Raw genomic sequence first — 16177 nt, forward strand, 5'->3', positions numbered from 1 at the left:
TGGCTCCATCAGCTAAGCATCCAACTTTTGATTTTGGCTCAGGTCATGATCTCAGAGTCGTAAGAACCCACATCGGTTTCTGCACTGGGCATGGAATCTGCTTACTTAAGCTTCTCTCTCCCTGTACCGCTTGTGCTCTCTCTCTTAAAAAAAACAAGTAGGGGGCACCTGGGTGGCTCAGTTGGTTGAGTGTCTAACTTCAGCTCAGGTCGTGATCTCGCAGCTCATGAGTTCGAGCCCCACGTCAGGCTCTGTGCTGACAGCTCAGCCTGGAGCCTGCTTCAGATTCTGTGTCTCCCTCTCTCTCTGCCCCTCCCTCCCTCATGCTCTGTCTCTCAAATAAATAAATAAGTAAACATTAAAAAAAAAAATAGGTCACTAGATTGATGATTAGATACTTCAGCACCTCTCAGTCCTGTGTTCAGGCCACTGGTGAAGGGTTTGGTGCATAAGCAGCTCCTATTGAATAATATGGATGCTACCTAAGGAGATAGAGGTACTGAAAAAAGAGCATTTTTCAAAAACTTATTTTTAAGTCTAATGTAATCCTTTACATTAGAGGAAACAGAATCAGGGATGTAATGACAGTTGAGACCTCTCCCCGCACCCCCAAGTTTTATTCCTATTTCACAATAATGCTCTAGTCCAGAGTAATTTTGTTTTTTATGTAGTGTTTATTTTTTAGAGACAGAGTGAGCAGGGGAGGAGCAGAGAGAGAGAGAGGGAGACACAGAATCTGAGCTGTCAGCACAGAGCCTGATGCAGGCTCAAACCCGCGAACTGTGAGATTATGACCTGAACTGAAGTCGGAGACTTACCTGACTGATCCACCCAGGCACCTGTAGTCCAGGGTAATTTTTACCAACATACATATCAACATCTCAAGGACCCTATTTGTGACTTAAAGATTGAGATAGCGATATTTACTTTGATAAGTAAATAAATCATTAAGTTGGTAGCAAATTATTTTCTTGAGGGTAAAGGAAAGCATTGCACATTGTCAAGAGAAGTATAAGAGAGAATGTACTAAACTTTTAGAACTTCTTCAAAAGGAGCGTATGCCAATGATCAAGACTTGAAATCAGTGAAAAGTGGGGGAAATTGCTACCTTTGTAAACATTAGTGACCAGCTGGACTGATGAATTGAGTTTTAGCCTATAGGTATGAAAGGAGAAGTTTAAGGACTTAGTACTTGGCAGACCATGGCTGACTTTAATTATCTGTGTACTGTGAGAGAGGGAACATACTGAAAAGTTTCAGGAACAGCTTTTAATCAATAGCCCCCAGTGTGATAGCCAAGTGAGCATAAGAAGGCAATTGAAACCCAGGCCAGTCATCCCTGAAAACGTGTGTCATCATTAGTGTCATACTATGGGCATCTTCACGACTCTAAGCAGTAATAGGTATTCATAAGGAAAATGTAAGCTCCCATGTGTGATAGTTAGTACGCCGTTCCATGAAGCACAGGATTTATAGCTTATTCATGAAGATTTCTCTTAGCACTTGGGCAAGAGAGGGAGTGAGTTGTGGTTTTCAAGAAAACTTTCCTCCTTTGATACTATCTGTGTGCATTTGCTAAAAAGGAAGGGTTATTTGTGAACATTCTAGGAAGGTAGAATATGTATTACTCTTTGAAGAGATTTTCAAAGCCACAACAGGCTTTGGTATGAATTGTGTATTTTGATCCTTGTTTCTATATCTCTAAAAGTTGAGACTAAGTGGTCAGTCCTTATACTCGTTTAGATGATCATATATCTGAAAGTCCTGATGATTTTTATTTAGTATCTTAAAAGATTGACACGTTAAATACCATTGTATGAACTTGCACTGATACTACTACCAAATTCATGTTATCAAACCAAGTGTGGTTAGTGATTCCTAATTTTTCATTTATGTACTTCAGTCATTCCAAAAGGGATATCATTTGATGCAGGAAATTAAAGAAAGGCCTTGCTATTAAGATGACCTTTGAACTGGGAACTGAATAAAGTGAGAAATTGAGACATGGGGAATATTTGGGTGAAAAGTGTTACAAAGAGCCAGACAAATGCCCCGGCTTGGGAACTCACTTGGCCAGTGTCCCTGGAGCAGAGCATAGGAGAGGGAATATAGTAGGAGAGAGTACAGGATGAGGGCGGTGTGGTGAATATGTACACCTGGGCTAGGAATTTGGATTTTAATTTGATGTGATTAATGAGTTGCTGTATTGGAGGGTTTTGAGGAGAGGAATCCCTGATCTAATTTTTTTACATTTTTTAGTTTTATCAATTACATGTGCGTGTGGGTTTAACAGTACTTCTCTTCCATCACTTAGCTGATTATTTTGATACTTAATTCTATTTATCTAAAGAGTGTGCTTTTATTTCTTTTTGTTTTTCTGTTTTTGGTATTATTGATTTCCTACAGGGGAACATAATCTTCTCTGTTTTCTTTCTCCTCTCACATTCTTGCATCATTTTCATCCCTTATTTTTCCGGTAGATTTATGTTGCTATTTTAATTGAGTCAGTATACAACCTTATGACAATCTAAATGCTATTCAGAGCTGGGCAGTATAGTAAACTGATTATTTTTAAATTTCCTCTGTAACGTCTTTTTTTCTTTAGAGATAACCGTCTTCTTTTCTCTAGGGATACCTGTCTTTTTATGTTTGTTGGCTGGTTTTCTTAGGTCTCTGTATATTTAAAACTAATAAAATACCAAACTCTGTATATAAACCTATCAAATAGTTGAAACACATTAACTTACCCATTTGTTTTATCTTCCTTAAGGTTTCTTCAGAGCCTCTTGATGTGTTTCAGTAATGGTTTGTTGTCTGACATATAGCTGCTGTCTTGGGATATCCATCATTCTGAGGATCCCCTTTATTTCTCATCTTGTTAGGATCCCCAAAGTTATATAACTCAAGAGTAAATCTTTTCTTAAAATAATTTTTTTGGGGGCGCCTGGGTGGCTCAGTTGGTTAAGTGGCTGACTTCGGCTCAGGTCATGATCTCGCGGTCCGTGAGTTTGAGCCCTGCGTCGGGCTCTGTGCTGACAGTTCAGAGCCTGGAGCCTGTTTCGGATTCTGTGTCTCCCTCTCTCTGACCCTCCCCCGTTCATGCTCTGTCTCTCTCTCTCTATCAAAAATAAATAAACATTAAAAAAAAAAATTAAAAAAAATTTTTTAATGGAACTCTTCATGCATTTCCTCCTTGCACGGGAACATGCTAATCTCTGTATCATTCCAATTTGTTTTAGTATGTGTGCTGCTAAAGTGAGCACTTAAATGATTTTTTTTTAATGTTTCTTTATTTTTGAGAGCGTTTATTTATTTTTGGAAGAGCGTGAGCGGTGGAGGGGCAGAGAGAGAGGGGGAGATGCAGAATCAGAAGCTGGCTCTAGGCCCTGAGCTGTCAGCACGGAGCCCAGCGTGAGGCTTGAACTCACAAACTGCGAGATCATGACCCGAGCTGAAGTCAGACACTTAACCGACTGAACCACCGAGGCGCCCCTTAAATGATTTTTTTTTAAATGTTTATTTATTTTTGAGACAGAGAGCATGTGAGTGTGGGAGGCAGAAAGAGAGGGAGACAGAGAATCCCAAGCAGGCTCTGTGCTGTCAGCACAGAGCCCAGTTCAGGGCTTGAACTCATGAGTTGTGAGATCATGACCTGGGCCAAAATCAAGAGTCGGTCCCTTGACCAACCGAGTCACCCGGTGCCCCTTCAGTGATTTATTTTTATGTTCTAAATTTACTTTTATTCAGGTATAATTAGCATACAGTGCTATTAGTTTCAGGTGTATGTTATTAGCGGTTCTATATATTACTCAGTGCTCATCATGATAAGTGTACTCTTAATCCCCTTCACCTGTTGCACTTATCCCCGCTCACCTCCCCTCTGGTAACCACCATTTTGTTCTCTGTATTTAAGAGTATGCTTTTTTTTTCTTTTGTCTGTTTTTATTCTTTATTCATTTTTTTAAAGTTTATTTATTTTGAGAGAGGGGGGTAGAGATAATACCAAACAGGCTCCATGCTGTTAGCACAGAGTCTAGTGTGGGGCTCAGTCGCATGAACCATGAGGTCATGACCTGAGCCAAGATCAAGAGTTGGATTCTTAACTAATGGTGCCACCTAGGCACACCTGTTCATTTGCCTCTTAAATTCCATATATAAATGAGATCATATGGTATTTGTCTTTCTCTGACTGACTTATTTCACTTAGCATTATACCCTCTGGGTTCATCCATGTTGTTGCAAATGGCAAGATTTCATTTAAATGACTCATTTTTAAAGATTGCCTTCTATCTGCGTAGGATTTATGTCCTCTGAGTTGATTTTCTATTTGCTTTGATTTCTGCATTCAGATTAGAAACATTCTGTAGAGGTCTGGGAACCTGTAGTTAACTACTTACATTTAAGGGACAGAGAAAAGGCAGCTTAAAATTCAGAGTTCTCTGTGCCAGAGCAGTACTTAGTGATCCTGAGTTTCACTGTTGTAATCTGGCTGGGACTTTCATTTAGATGAGGACTGTCTTCTGCCTGACTTCTTGGACTGGGCAGACCGTCCCTGGAAAAATATTGGCCAGTCTCCAGCCTGGACTGTAAAGGCCTGTCTCTTGTTCTAGGTTGGGAAAGAGGCTTGAGGGAGAGTGGAAGCCTCAGTATTGAACATCATGCATTTACTTAATGCTTTTCTTCTTAGGATGTTATCCTTGCCTCATCCAGTCATGTTCTTATTTTATATTCTGCATCAGCTAAACCTTTGGGTCTTTGGCTAGGGTGAGAGAAGGGCCTGACAGTAGGAGATAGGTGGAGGTTGAGGGATTTGATTGCTTCTTAAAAAAATTTTTTATTTTTGAGAGAGAGACAGAGAGAGAGAGAGCACGAGTGGGGGAGGAATAGAGAGAGAGGGAGACACAGAATCTGAAGCAGGCTCCACACTCTGAGCTTCAGCACAGCCTGATGTGGGGCTCAAACCCACAAACTGTGAAAATGACCTGAGCTGAAGTTGGACTCTTAACTGACTGAACCCCCTAGGTGCCCTGGGATTTGATTGCTTCTTAAACAGACTTTGCATCAATTCTCTTCATTTTGGAATCCCACCTTTCATCTCCATATAGGGAGAATAGCTTCATTCTCAACTTTTTCTTACTGCCAGCTTCCTTGAGCTTGATTAATCTTTTACCATCTTGAAACATTTTGTTGCTTTTTGTTTTGTTTTGTTGACAAATAAAATTTACATACTGTAAAACTCATGCTCTTTTAAAATTTATTTTTCTAATTTACATCCAAGTTAGTTAGCATATAGTGCAACAGTGATTTCAGGAGTAGATGCCTTAATGCCCCTTACCCATTTAGCCCATCCCTCCTCCCATAATCCCTCCAGTAATCCTGTTTGTTCTCCATATTTAATAGTCTGTTCTGTTTTTGTCCCTCTCCCTGTTTTTATATTATTTTTGTTTCCCTTCCCTTATGTTCATCTGTTTTGTATCTTAAAGTCCTCATATGAGTGAAGTCATATGATATTTGTCTTTCTCCAAATGGCTAATTTCGCTTAGCATAATACCCTCTAGTTCCACCCACATAGTTGCAAATGACAAGATGCCATTCTTTTTGATTGCCGAGTAACACTCCATTGTATAGATATACCACACCTTCTTTATCCGTTCATCTGTTGTTGGACATTTGGGCTCTTTCCATACTTGGGCTATTGTTGATGGTGCTGCTATAAACATTGGAGTGTATGTGCCCCTTGGAAACAGCACACCTGTATCCCTTAGATAAATACCCAGTAGTGCAATTTGCTGGGTCGTAGGGTAGTTCTATTTTTAATTTTTTGAGGAACCTCCATACTGTTTTCCAGAATGGCTGCATCAGTTTGCATTCCTGCTAGCAGTGCAAAAGAGATCCTCTTTCTCCTCATCCTCACTACCATTTGTGTTTGCCTACCACATCTTTCTTAAAATTTATTTTGTAAAAACTCTTACTGTTTGTTTATTTTTGAGAGAGAAAGAGACAGAGAGTGAGTGGGGGAGGGCCAGAGAGAGGGAGACACAAAATCGGAAGCAGGCTCCAGGCTCTGAGCTGTCAGTACAGAGCCCGACGTGGGGCTTGAACCCATAAACTGCAAGATCATGACCTGATCTAAAGTCGGATGCATCACTGACTGAGCCACCCAGTCACTCCTCTACCACATTCTTTATCCATTCGTCATTTAATGGACATTTGGACTCTTTCCATAGTTTTGCTATTGTTGATAATGGTGCTGTAAAGGTCAGAGTGTATGTACCCCTTCAAATCTGTATATTTGTATCCCTTAGGTAAATGCGGAGTGGTACACTTGTTGGATTATAGGGTAGTTCTATTTTTAACTTGTTGAGAAACCTCCATACTGTTCTCCAGAGTGGATGCACCAGTTTGCATTCCCACCAACAGTGCGAGAGAGTTCCCCTGTCTCCACATCCTTGCCAACACTGTTGTTTCCTGAGTTAATTTTAGCCATTCTGACACCTGTGAGGTGGTATTTCATCATGGTTTTGATTTGTATTTCCCTGATGATGAGTGATATTGAACATATTTTCATGTATCTGTTAGTCGTCTGGATGTCTTCTTTGGAAGAATACCCTTCCCAGTTTCCAGTCACTCACCACCATCTACCTTTAAACCATCATCAGTAATATTACTCATTATTACTTTTTTTCTTGTTTTACCAATCATCACAAGAATCCTAGGAGTCTTTATTTTCTCCAGGGCTCTGTAGACACTGAGGCAATTGGTGCCTGTATCTTACTCCCTCAACCATATGTTCACCTTCATTGTTCTCTTTCTGTAGCTCTTTCAACCTTTGATACATAATATATTTATGTGTCCACTCTCCTTAGAATAGAAGTTCCATGGAGACAAGTTTTTGTCTGTTTTTATTGCATATTTCCAAATAGAGCAGTGCTTGGCACATAATAGTTCAGTAAAATGTGTTTACTGAGTGAAGGAAAACAGTGGTACAGGGGAGAATAGTTTCATCCCAGATGTAGTTTGAAGACTGAGAATACTGTATTTATTGGTGAATTAGGTGTGAGATGAGAGAAAGAGAGAGAGAGTAGTTACAGATGGCTCCTCCATCTTTGGCCTAAACATGTAGATAACTACAGTTGCCATTTCTTAACGGGGGGAAACTGAGAGGAGAAAATTATGGGGTAAAATCAATTATAATCTAAGGTAACAGGTTTAGAAGTCACTGAATGGATGTTCTCAAAATTTCTTTCTACTTGATTTTAACATCATTGACTTTTAGAGGCTACACTCAACCGTATTTATTTGCATTGTGTCCTTAGGTCATGCGCATTGTGGATAATGTCCGTCCCGATCGACAGACAGTTATGTTTTCAGCTACTTTCCCCAGAGCTATGGAGGCTTTGGCTCGCAGAATCCTCAGTAAACCCATTGAAGTGCAGGTTGGAGGCAGAAGCGTGGTTTGCTCAGATGTGGAACAACAAGTGGTGGGTACAGCCTTTAAGAAACCCTCAGTTCCCTGGATGTTCAGGATGTGATTCTTGTGGGATCATTGTGATGTAGGAAGGTAATTTCTAAAATTAAATAGGATACAACTGCAGCCATTAATATTTTATATGATGTACTTGAATATGCTTTTCTGTGGAACTGCATGTTTAAAATCCTCTTAAAAAATGCCCTTTTTAGTTCATCCCACCAGAAGAGGTGGGCTTGTTAATAGAAATGTCACCTCTTGTTTTTTAGTTAATAGGGTGTGAGATCAAGAGGCAGAGAGAACCAGGTGATTGCCCACATTTACAAGCCCCCTCTCTGAAAGTTACAGATTTGTTTTTGGTCTTACTGGTTTATCAATTAAAATCAATATTTTCCTGCCTGGTCCTAAAATACAGCAAGATATTGTCATTTCACCATCTGCCACAAATAAAATGAGTATTTTTGTTCACAAGATGTATTTGCAGTTTTACTCCATTAACTTGGTGCGATTTGCTGTTTGCAGATTGTGATTGAAGAAGAAAAGAAGTTCTTGAAGTTACTTGAGCTTCTCGGCCATTATCAAGAATCAGGATCTGTCATTATATTTGTGGATAAGCAGGAACATGCAGATGGTCTTCTGAAAGATTTAATGAGAGCATCTTATCCTTGCATGTCTCTTCATGGAGGTAATGTTTACTGAAGTATCTGTTGAGTATTTAATTTGACCAAGCACTGCAGTGTACTGTGTACTGTGTGTTTACTGTGTACTGAGTTTAGAACCAGAGTTTGTATCTTCTATCTCCTCTTTTATTCAGAACTCTGGGGGCTAATAAGCATTATTATTATTCCATCTTTGAGGTAAAGAAAATAAGACAAGGAGTACATTGGTTTGACCAAACTTTATCGCCATTAATCAGCTAAGGAGAAATAGAACTTAAAATTCTCTGTTTTGTGTTATATTCTTTCCATTGTGCCATGCAACTTGGAGGTTTTCATGATTCACATTAGAGCTTTAATTGAAAGTAACCTTTTATTTTCTGTGTGATGTCTCCATTGTTGTATATATGTAAGACTTAGAACCCTGAACATGTGCAACAGAGACAGTTTGAATTACCCTCATTAAGGATGTGTTCTGGCAGTCTGTGACTTTGTAGTGAACCACCCCAAAATGTAGTGGCAGCTATCATCTATTTTCTCTATAAATCTTTGCTTTAGCTAGAGCTCAGCACTTAACCTAGTTTCTGTTTCATGCTGTATCTGCTGGCATGGCTTAATTGGGACTGGGGATCCATTTCCATATTTGCCTTACTTAATGTGGCTGGGAAGTTGGTACTGGCTCTTGACCGAGCTCAGTCAGGTTATTGGCCAGGGATCCTGGCCCTTCCCTTTGTAGATCTCTCTGTGGGACTACTTGGCGAGAAGGCAAGTTAAGGCTACTTGCCAGGCCAGTTAGGGATGATACTGGGAATTGGCAGAACTTTCATTACCATCATATTCTGTAGGTCAAAATAGTCCCATGACTGGCCCAGATTCAAGGGGATGGAGGTATAGACTCCACTTCTTGATAGGAGGGTCATTCCCTATGCAGAAGAACATGTAGAATAAGCCATGCTTTTGCTGTCATCTTTGGAATATACAGTCTGTGACACCAAGTTTCATTGTGGATGCAATTAAAAGGGCTCTAAGGGTATGTATTTGGTTAACTTTTAATGTTTTGGGTTTTGTTTTTTTTTTTTAAGTTTGTTTATTTGTTTTGAGAGAGAGAGAGAGAGAACCAGTGAGTGAGGGGCAAAGAGAGGTGGACAGAGGATCCATCAGTGCTGACAGCAGAGAGACCAACATGGGGCTCTAACTCACAAACCATGAGATCATGACCTGAGCTGAAGTTGGACGCTTAACCAGATGAGCCACCCAGGCTCTCCTAATGCTTGAAAATCACTCATGTTTTCCCCTTTGTTTTGTTAATTGGGATGAAATATATGTTACATAAAATTTACCATTTTAACTATTTTAAGTGTGTGATTCAGTGGTGTTGAGTACATTAACAGTGCTGTGTAACAACACCGTTATCTATTTCCAGAAGTTTTTCATTGTTCCAAACACAAACTCTACCTGTTAAATAATAACTTCATCCCCATCCCCACCTTCTGGCCCCTGGGAACGTGTATTCTACTTTTTGTACCTATGAATTTGCCTGTTTTAGGTACTTCACATGAGTGAAATCATACAGTGTTTGTATTTCTGTGCCTGGTTTATTTCAGTTAGCATAATTGTCATTGAGGCTTATCCGTGTTTTATCATGTGTCAGAATTTCCTCTTTTTTAAGTATTTTAATTCCAGTGTAGGTAACATAAAGTGCTGTATTAGTTTCAGGTGTACACTGTACACCTGATTTAACATTTCCATACGTTAGTGCTCATCCCAAGTGTGTTCTTTAATCCCTGTCCCCTGTTCCACCCACCCACCTCCCCTCTGGTAACTGTTTGCTCTCTATAGCTAAAAGTGTGGTTCTTGGTTTGCCTATCTTTTTTTTCCCCCTTTGTTCATTTGTTTTGTTTCTTGAATTCCACTTATGAGTGAAGTCATGTGGTATTTGTCTTTCTCTGACTCACTTCCTTCACTTAGCATTATGTTTTCTGGCTCCATCCATGTTGTTGCAAACAGCGAGATTTCATTCTTTATGATGGCCAAATCATATTCCTCTGTGTGTGTGTGTGTGTGTGTGTGTGTGTGTGTGTGTGTGTGTGTGTGTGTGTGAGAGAGACGTCTTCTTTATCCATTCATCTGTCCATGGGTACTTGGGCTGCTTCCATAATTTGGCTAATTTAAATAATGCTGCGGTAAAAATAGGGGTTCATATGTCCTTGTGTCCTTTTTTTTTGAGTAAGTTTTTTTGTATTCTTTTGATAAGTACCCAGTAGTGGGATTACTGGATCATAGGGTAGTTCCGTTTTATTTATTTGTTTGTTTATTTATTTTTGAGAGAGAGAGAGAGAGAGCGAAAGCACGTGAGTGGGGAAGAGGGTGAATCTCAAACAGGCTTTAGGTTCAGCATGGAGCCTAATGTGGGGCTTGATTCCATGGGATCATTACCTGAGCCAAAATCAAGAGTCACATGCTCAACTGACTCAGCCGCCCAGAAGCCCCTGAATAGTTCTATTTTTAATTTTTTGTGGAGCCTCCATACTCTTTTCCATGGTGGCTGCACCAATTTGCATTCCCACCAACAGTGGGTACAAGGTCTTTTTGCTCCACATCCTTGCCACCAGTCGTCTCTTGTGTTGTTGATTTTAGCCATTCTGACAGGTGTGAGGTGATATCTCATTGTTGTTTTGATTTGCATTTTCCTGATGATTAGTGATGTTGAACATCTTTTCATGTGTATTGACCATCAGGATGTCTTCTTTGGAGAAATGTCTGTTCACATCTTCTGCCCAGTTTTTAATTGGATTATTTGTTTTTTGGGTGTTGAGTTTTATAAGGTGTTTATATATTTTGGATACTACCCCTTTGTCAGATATGTCATTTGCAAATATGTTCTCCCATTCAGTAGGTTGTCCTTTAGTTTTGTTGATTATTTCCTTTGCTGTGCAGAAGCTTTTTTTTTTTTTAAGGATAAATGAACATTTATTTATTTATATTGATTTATTTATTTTTATTTTTTGTAATTTACATCCAGGTTAGTTAGCATCTGGTGCAACAATGATTTCAGGAATAGATTTCTTAAGCCCCTTACCCATTTAGCCCATCCTCCCTCCCACAACCCCTCCAGCAACCCTCTGTTTGTTCTCTATATTTAAGAGTCTCTTACGTTTTGTCCCCCTCCCTGTGTTTATATTATTTTTGAGAAGCTTTCTATTCTGATGTAGTCCCGGTAGTTTATTTTTGTTTGTTTTGCTTTTTTCTTTGTTTTTTGTTTTTTAAGATTTTACTTTTAAGGAATTAGACCAAATGTGCAGCTTGAGCTCACAACCTTGAGGTCAAAAGTTGCACTTCCACCGATTGAGCCAGCCAGGCACCCTTGTTTTTCTTTGCCTCACGAGAGGCAAAGAACTGTCCTCTCTTCTAGGATTTTTATGGTTTTGGGTCTTACATTTAGGTTTTTAATTCATTTTGAATTTGTTTTTGTGTATGGTAAGAAGAATTTCCTTTTTAAAAAGCAAAATAATTTTTCATTGTATGTATATACCACATTTCCTTTATTCATTTACCTATTGATGGACATTTGGGTTGTTCCTACCTTTTGGCTCTTGTGAGTAATGCTACTTAACCACTGGTGTACAAGTATCTGTTTGAGTCCTGTTGGCCATATGGCCATATGGCTATTTTTAACTTTTTATGGAACCTGCAAACTACTTTTTGTAAAAATTGCACCATTTTGGAATTCCAGCAGTGCATTAGGGTTCCAGTTTATCCACAGCCTGGCCAGCACTTGTCTCCTATTTTTTTTTTATAATAGCTATGCTAGTAGATGTGAAGTGACATTGTGGTTTTGATTTGCATTTCCCTAATGACTGAGATTGAACATCTTTTTATGTGCTTATTGGGTATTTGTATATCTGTTTTTGAAGAATTGTCTATTTTAGGCTTCTGCCCATTTTTAATTAGGTCATTCGCATCTTTTTTTCATTGCTGAGTTGTAGGATTTCTTTATATATTCTTGATAGCAATCCCTTATCAGATGTACAGTTTACATATATTTTCTCCCATTCTTTGGGTTGTCCTTTCACCCTCTTGGTAGTGTTCTTTGATGCGCAGACGTTTTAAATTTTGAAGTCCATTTTATTTTTTCTTTTTTTGCCTTTTCTTTGGCTGTTAATTCAAGAAACCATTGCCAAGTCCAAGGTTATGAAAATTTTCCCTCTTGTTTCCTCAGAGTTCTAAAATTGTAGCTTTTACATTTAGGTAATTCATTTTGAGGTGATTTTTATATATGATGCAAGATATGGATCCAGCTGCATTCTTTTGCATGTGGTTTTTCAGTTTCCCTGACCCATGTGGTAAAAAGACTGTCCTTTTCCCATTGAAGAGTCTTGGCACCTTTGTCAAAATCTATTGACCATTTATTTATCTGAGGGTTTCTGAGCTCTTTATTTAATTTTATTGATCTGTATGTTTATCTTATGCCAAACTTTTTTTTTTTTTTTTTAAGTAAACTCTGTCCCCAGCGTTGGGCTTGAACTCATGACCCAGAGATCAAGAGTTGAATGCTCTACTAACTGAGCCAGCCAGGCACCCCTTTACTTTTTTTTTTCCCCAACTTTTTTTTAATTCTGAGAGAGAGAAAAAGCATGAGTCGGGGAGGGGCAAAGAGCTAGAGAGGGAGAATCCAATTCCAACAAGGTCCACACTGTCAGTGTAGAGCCTGACTCAGGGCTTCACCCTCTCGATCCATGGCACTTAACTGACTTGAGCCACCCAGGTGCCCCAACATTTCTTTTTTTAGTAGACTGTTTTATAGAGCAGTTTTAGATACACAGCAAGACAGCAGAAATTACAAAGTTCCCGTATATCCCTTGCCCCCAAGTACAACCTCCTCCCCTATCAATATCCCATACCACAGAGGTACATTTGTTACAATCATTGAACCTGTATTGACATATCATTGTCACCCAGAGTCCCTGGTTTACATTAGGGTTCGCTCTTGGTGTTATACGGTCTGTGGATTTGGACAAATTTATAAAGACATATTCACCAGTATAGTACCATACTATATCACTCATAGAAAATACTACCATAAGAATCCTCTTTGCCTATTCATCCCTCCCTCCCCCATCCCTATACTGCCGCTTATCTTTTTTTTTTTTTTTTTTTAAGTAGGCTCCCCCCAAGATGCAGGGCTTGAACTCCCTGCCCTGAGATCAAGACCTGAAACGAGATCAAGAATCAAACACTTAAGCCACTAAGCCACCCAAGATGCCCCAGCCACTAATCTTTTTACTCTCTCTACATTTTTACCTTTCTAGCATGTCCATGTCTACTTTTAATCATTAGGATAAACAGGCAATAATGACTTATCATAGACGTTTTATTTTGGCCCTGTTAGTGTCATCATTCCTGAAAATGTTTTGGTTGCCATTAGCTACAAAGTTTCTAGTGTAGAACTTTAGTTTTTCTCCACATTTGAAACATGGGACTCAGCTTTCTTTCTTTCCCTAGATGATTTCTTTTCTCTCCTGTTTGTTGTTTTGTACTTTTAAGTTAAATTAAAATGTTTTTAATGTTTATTTTGAGAGTGAGTGCGATTGGGAGAGGGGCAGAGAGAGAAGGACAAAGAGAATCCTAAGCAGGCTCTGGGTTGTCTGCACAGAGCTTGTCGTACAGCTCCACCTCATGAACTGTGAGATCATGACCTGAGCTGAAATCGAGTCAGACCAACTAACTAAGCCACCCAGGTGTCCCAGTACTTTCTAATTTTAAATATTTTGATTAAAACAGGTGTGTCCATGTAAAATCTTGTGTCTCAAAGCAAATAAACAAAATTTATTGTGAATGTAAGATTTATTTATTAGCTTAGACATTTTTTAAGTAATTTTGTAGTAGAGCAATGTGCTGAATTTCTTTTACTTTTTTTTTTTTTAATGTTTATTTTTGAGAGGCAGAGTGTGAGCGCGGGAGGAGCAGAGAGAGAGGGAGACACAGAATCCAAAGTAGACTCCAGGCTCTGAGCTGTCAGCACAGAGCGCAGTGTAGGGCGTAAACGCATGAACTGTGACATCATGACCTGAGCCAAAGTCGGACACTTAACCAACTGAGCTACCCTGGCTCCTCCAGTGTGGTAAATTTCTGAAGGAAAACTAGGGAGAAGTTTTGATTATGAGTCTTGTTGTTAAGCTCTTTTAATGTGTAACTGAATAAAAGCCAATTTGCTATATAAGTATAAAAATGTAGAAATTACTCAGGGCTTTTTAAGAATTAAAAGGTGTAATCATAAAATTCCTAATGTGCATATGAAATTAATGTGCATTTTATACCTAACACATAGTGTAATGATATAGTGAGAAGGATGCTTGGAGATGCCCCACATGCTGTGTCTTCTATAGAGCCACCTGTAGTTCTTCGTGTCTTCAGGTCTAGAAGGGGAAGAGCAGAGGCTGGAAGTAAGAGAGTGGATTATATGTTCTGCCCACTCCTGGTCTTAACCTGAAACAATTTTCTCAGTACAGCAATCAAAACATTCTACTGTGGCTTAACTTTTTTGTTAGATGTTTGTCAGCATTATTATGAACATAATAAATGGAGAACATGTTCTTAGTACTCCTTTTTGACCTATCACATAACCTGCAGTAACCTTAAAGTAGGTTACAAATGAAAGAAATATGAAAATACTTTCATTGAACCATGGCTGCAGTTTCTGGTTTGTCAGCCATCCATTTTTTAGCTTTTGCATTAACAATGAATAATTTAAAAATTTCTTAAAAACACAGTGCATCTTGGGTACCTGGGTAGCTCAGTTGGTTGGGCATCCAGCTCTTGATCTCAGCTGGAGTCATGATCTCATGGGTTCATGGGATTGAACCTTGTGAGCAAGTGGCTTTGAATTTTGTCCCTCTCTCACTGTGCCCCTCCCCCCACTTGCATGTGCTCATGCTCCCTCTCAAAATAAATAAGTTAAAAAAAAAAAACCAACGCATCTAATAGGGTAAATAATGAAATTAGAAAAGCAGCACACAGGTTTCTACTTACGAGAAATTATGGTATATGAGAACATATACTTTTTTTTATAGGGCAGACTGTTTCGTTGAGGCCTTCAACTTGTACTATTAATATCAGTTACATTTTTCTTTTTTCTGCAAGTGACAAAAAACTAATCCAACTGCCTTAAATCATGAGACATTTTTATTATTTTATAAAAATGAAATCTAATGGTGAAGTGACTCCAGATTGTTTCATTTAGTGGCTCACTGTCACTATATTGTATTTTCTGTACTGCCATCCTGAGCATGTTAACTTAATTGTGTTTTTTTTAAGTTTATTTATTTATTTTGAGGTGGGGGAGGGGCAGAGAGAGAGAGAGAGAGAGAGAGAGAGAGAGAGAGAGAATGCCATACAGACTCCATTGTGTCTGTGCAGAGCCTCATGCTGGGTGTGTTATCACCAACGGTGAGATTATGACCTGAGCCAAAATCAGGGGTTCAGTGCTTAACTGGCTGAGCCACCTTGGCACCCCAAGTTAGTTTTTAAAGTAGTTTTTTTTCATGTTACCAAAAAGGCTTCTGCAGTTTTAACCATCACTTTTTTTTTTTAATTAATTTATTTTTTAACGTTTATTTATTTTTGAGACAGAGAGATACAGAGCATGAACAGGGGAGGGTCAGAGAGAGGGAGACACAGAATCCGAAACAGGCTCCGGGCTCTGAGCTGTCAGCACAGAGCCCGACACAGGGCTTAAACTCACTGACCTCGAGATCATGACCTGAGCCAAAGTTAGCCGCTTAACCGACTTAGCCACCCAGGTGCCCCTAACCATCACTTTTGTATCAGACAGATTACAGAGGAAGAAGACTATTTCCCATATGTCTAGGTGCCTTTTTCCCCTCTTATTTTTATAACCACAATTTGTAAACACAGAAAAAATCTGAGAAAATCATATGGTGAAGAGCCTTGAACATCCAGTACTGGATTCTACAACTAACATTTTGTTGTATTTCTCTTTCACATCTTTAGCCATCTGTCTATTCTACCTACTCATCATATTTCTTAGTTTTTT

At 39.0% G+C, this 16177-nt stretch overlaps 1 protein-coding gene and 1 non-coding gene across 2 annotated transcripts in view; one reads left to right on the forward strand and one right to left on the reverse strand.

The window, feature by feature from the left end:
- Window positions 1-16177, forward strand: part of DDX46 (DEAD-box helicase 46) — an 82963-nt gene that overhangs the window by 27828 nt on the left and 38958 nt on the right. Inside the window, exons 14-15 of the mRNA XM_027076659.2 lie at window positions 7317-7481; window positions 7991-8153. Coding sequence (XP_026932460.1) covers window positions 7317-7481; window positions 7991-8153 — 328 coding nt within the window. The remainder of the gene's footprint in view (window positions 1-7316; window positions 7482-7990; window positions 8154-16177) is intronic.
- LOC128311737 (U6 spliceosomal RNA) lies at window positions 3156-3263 on the reverse strand. The gene has a single exon (XR_008290261.1). It is a non-coding gene; the product is annotated as a U6 spliceosomal RNA (small nuclear RNA).

This window comes from Acinonyx jubatus, chromosome A1, assembly GCF_027475565.1.
Source record: "Acinonyx jubatus isolate Ajub_Pintada_27869175 chromosome A1, VMU_Ajub_asm_v1.0, whole genome shotgun sequence".
In the NCBI taxonomy this organism is placed as follows: Eukaryota; Metazoa; Chordata; class Mammalia; order Carnivora; family Felidae; genus Acinonyx; species Acinonyx jubatus.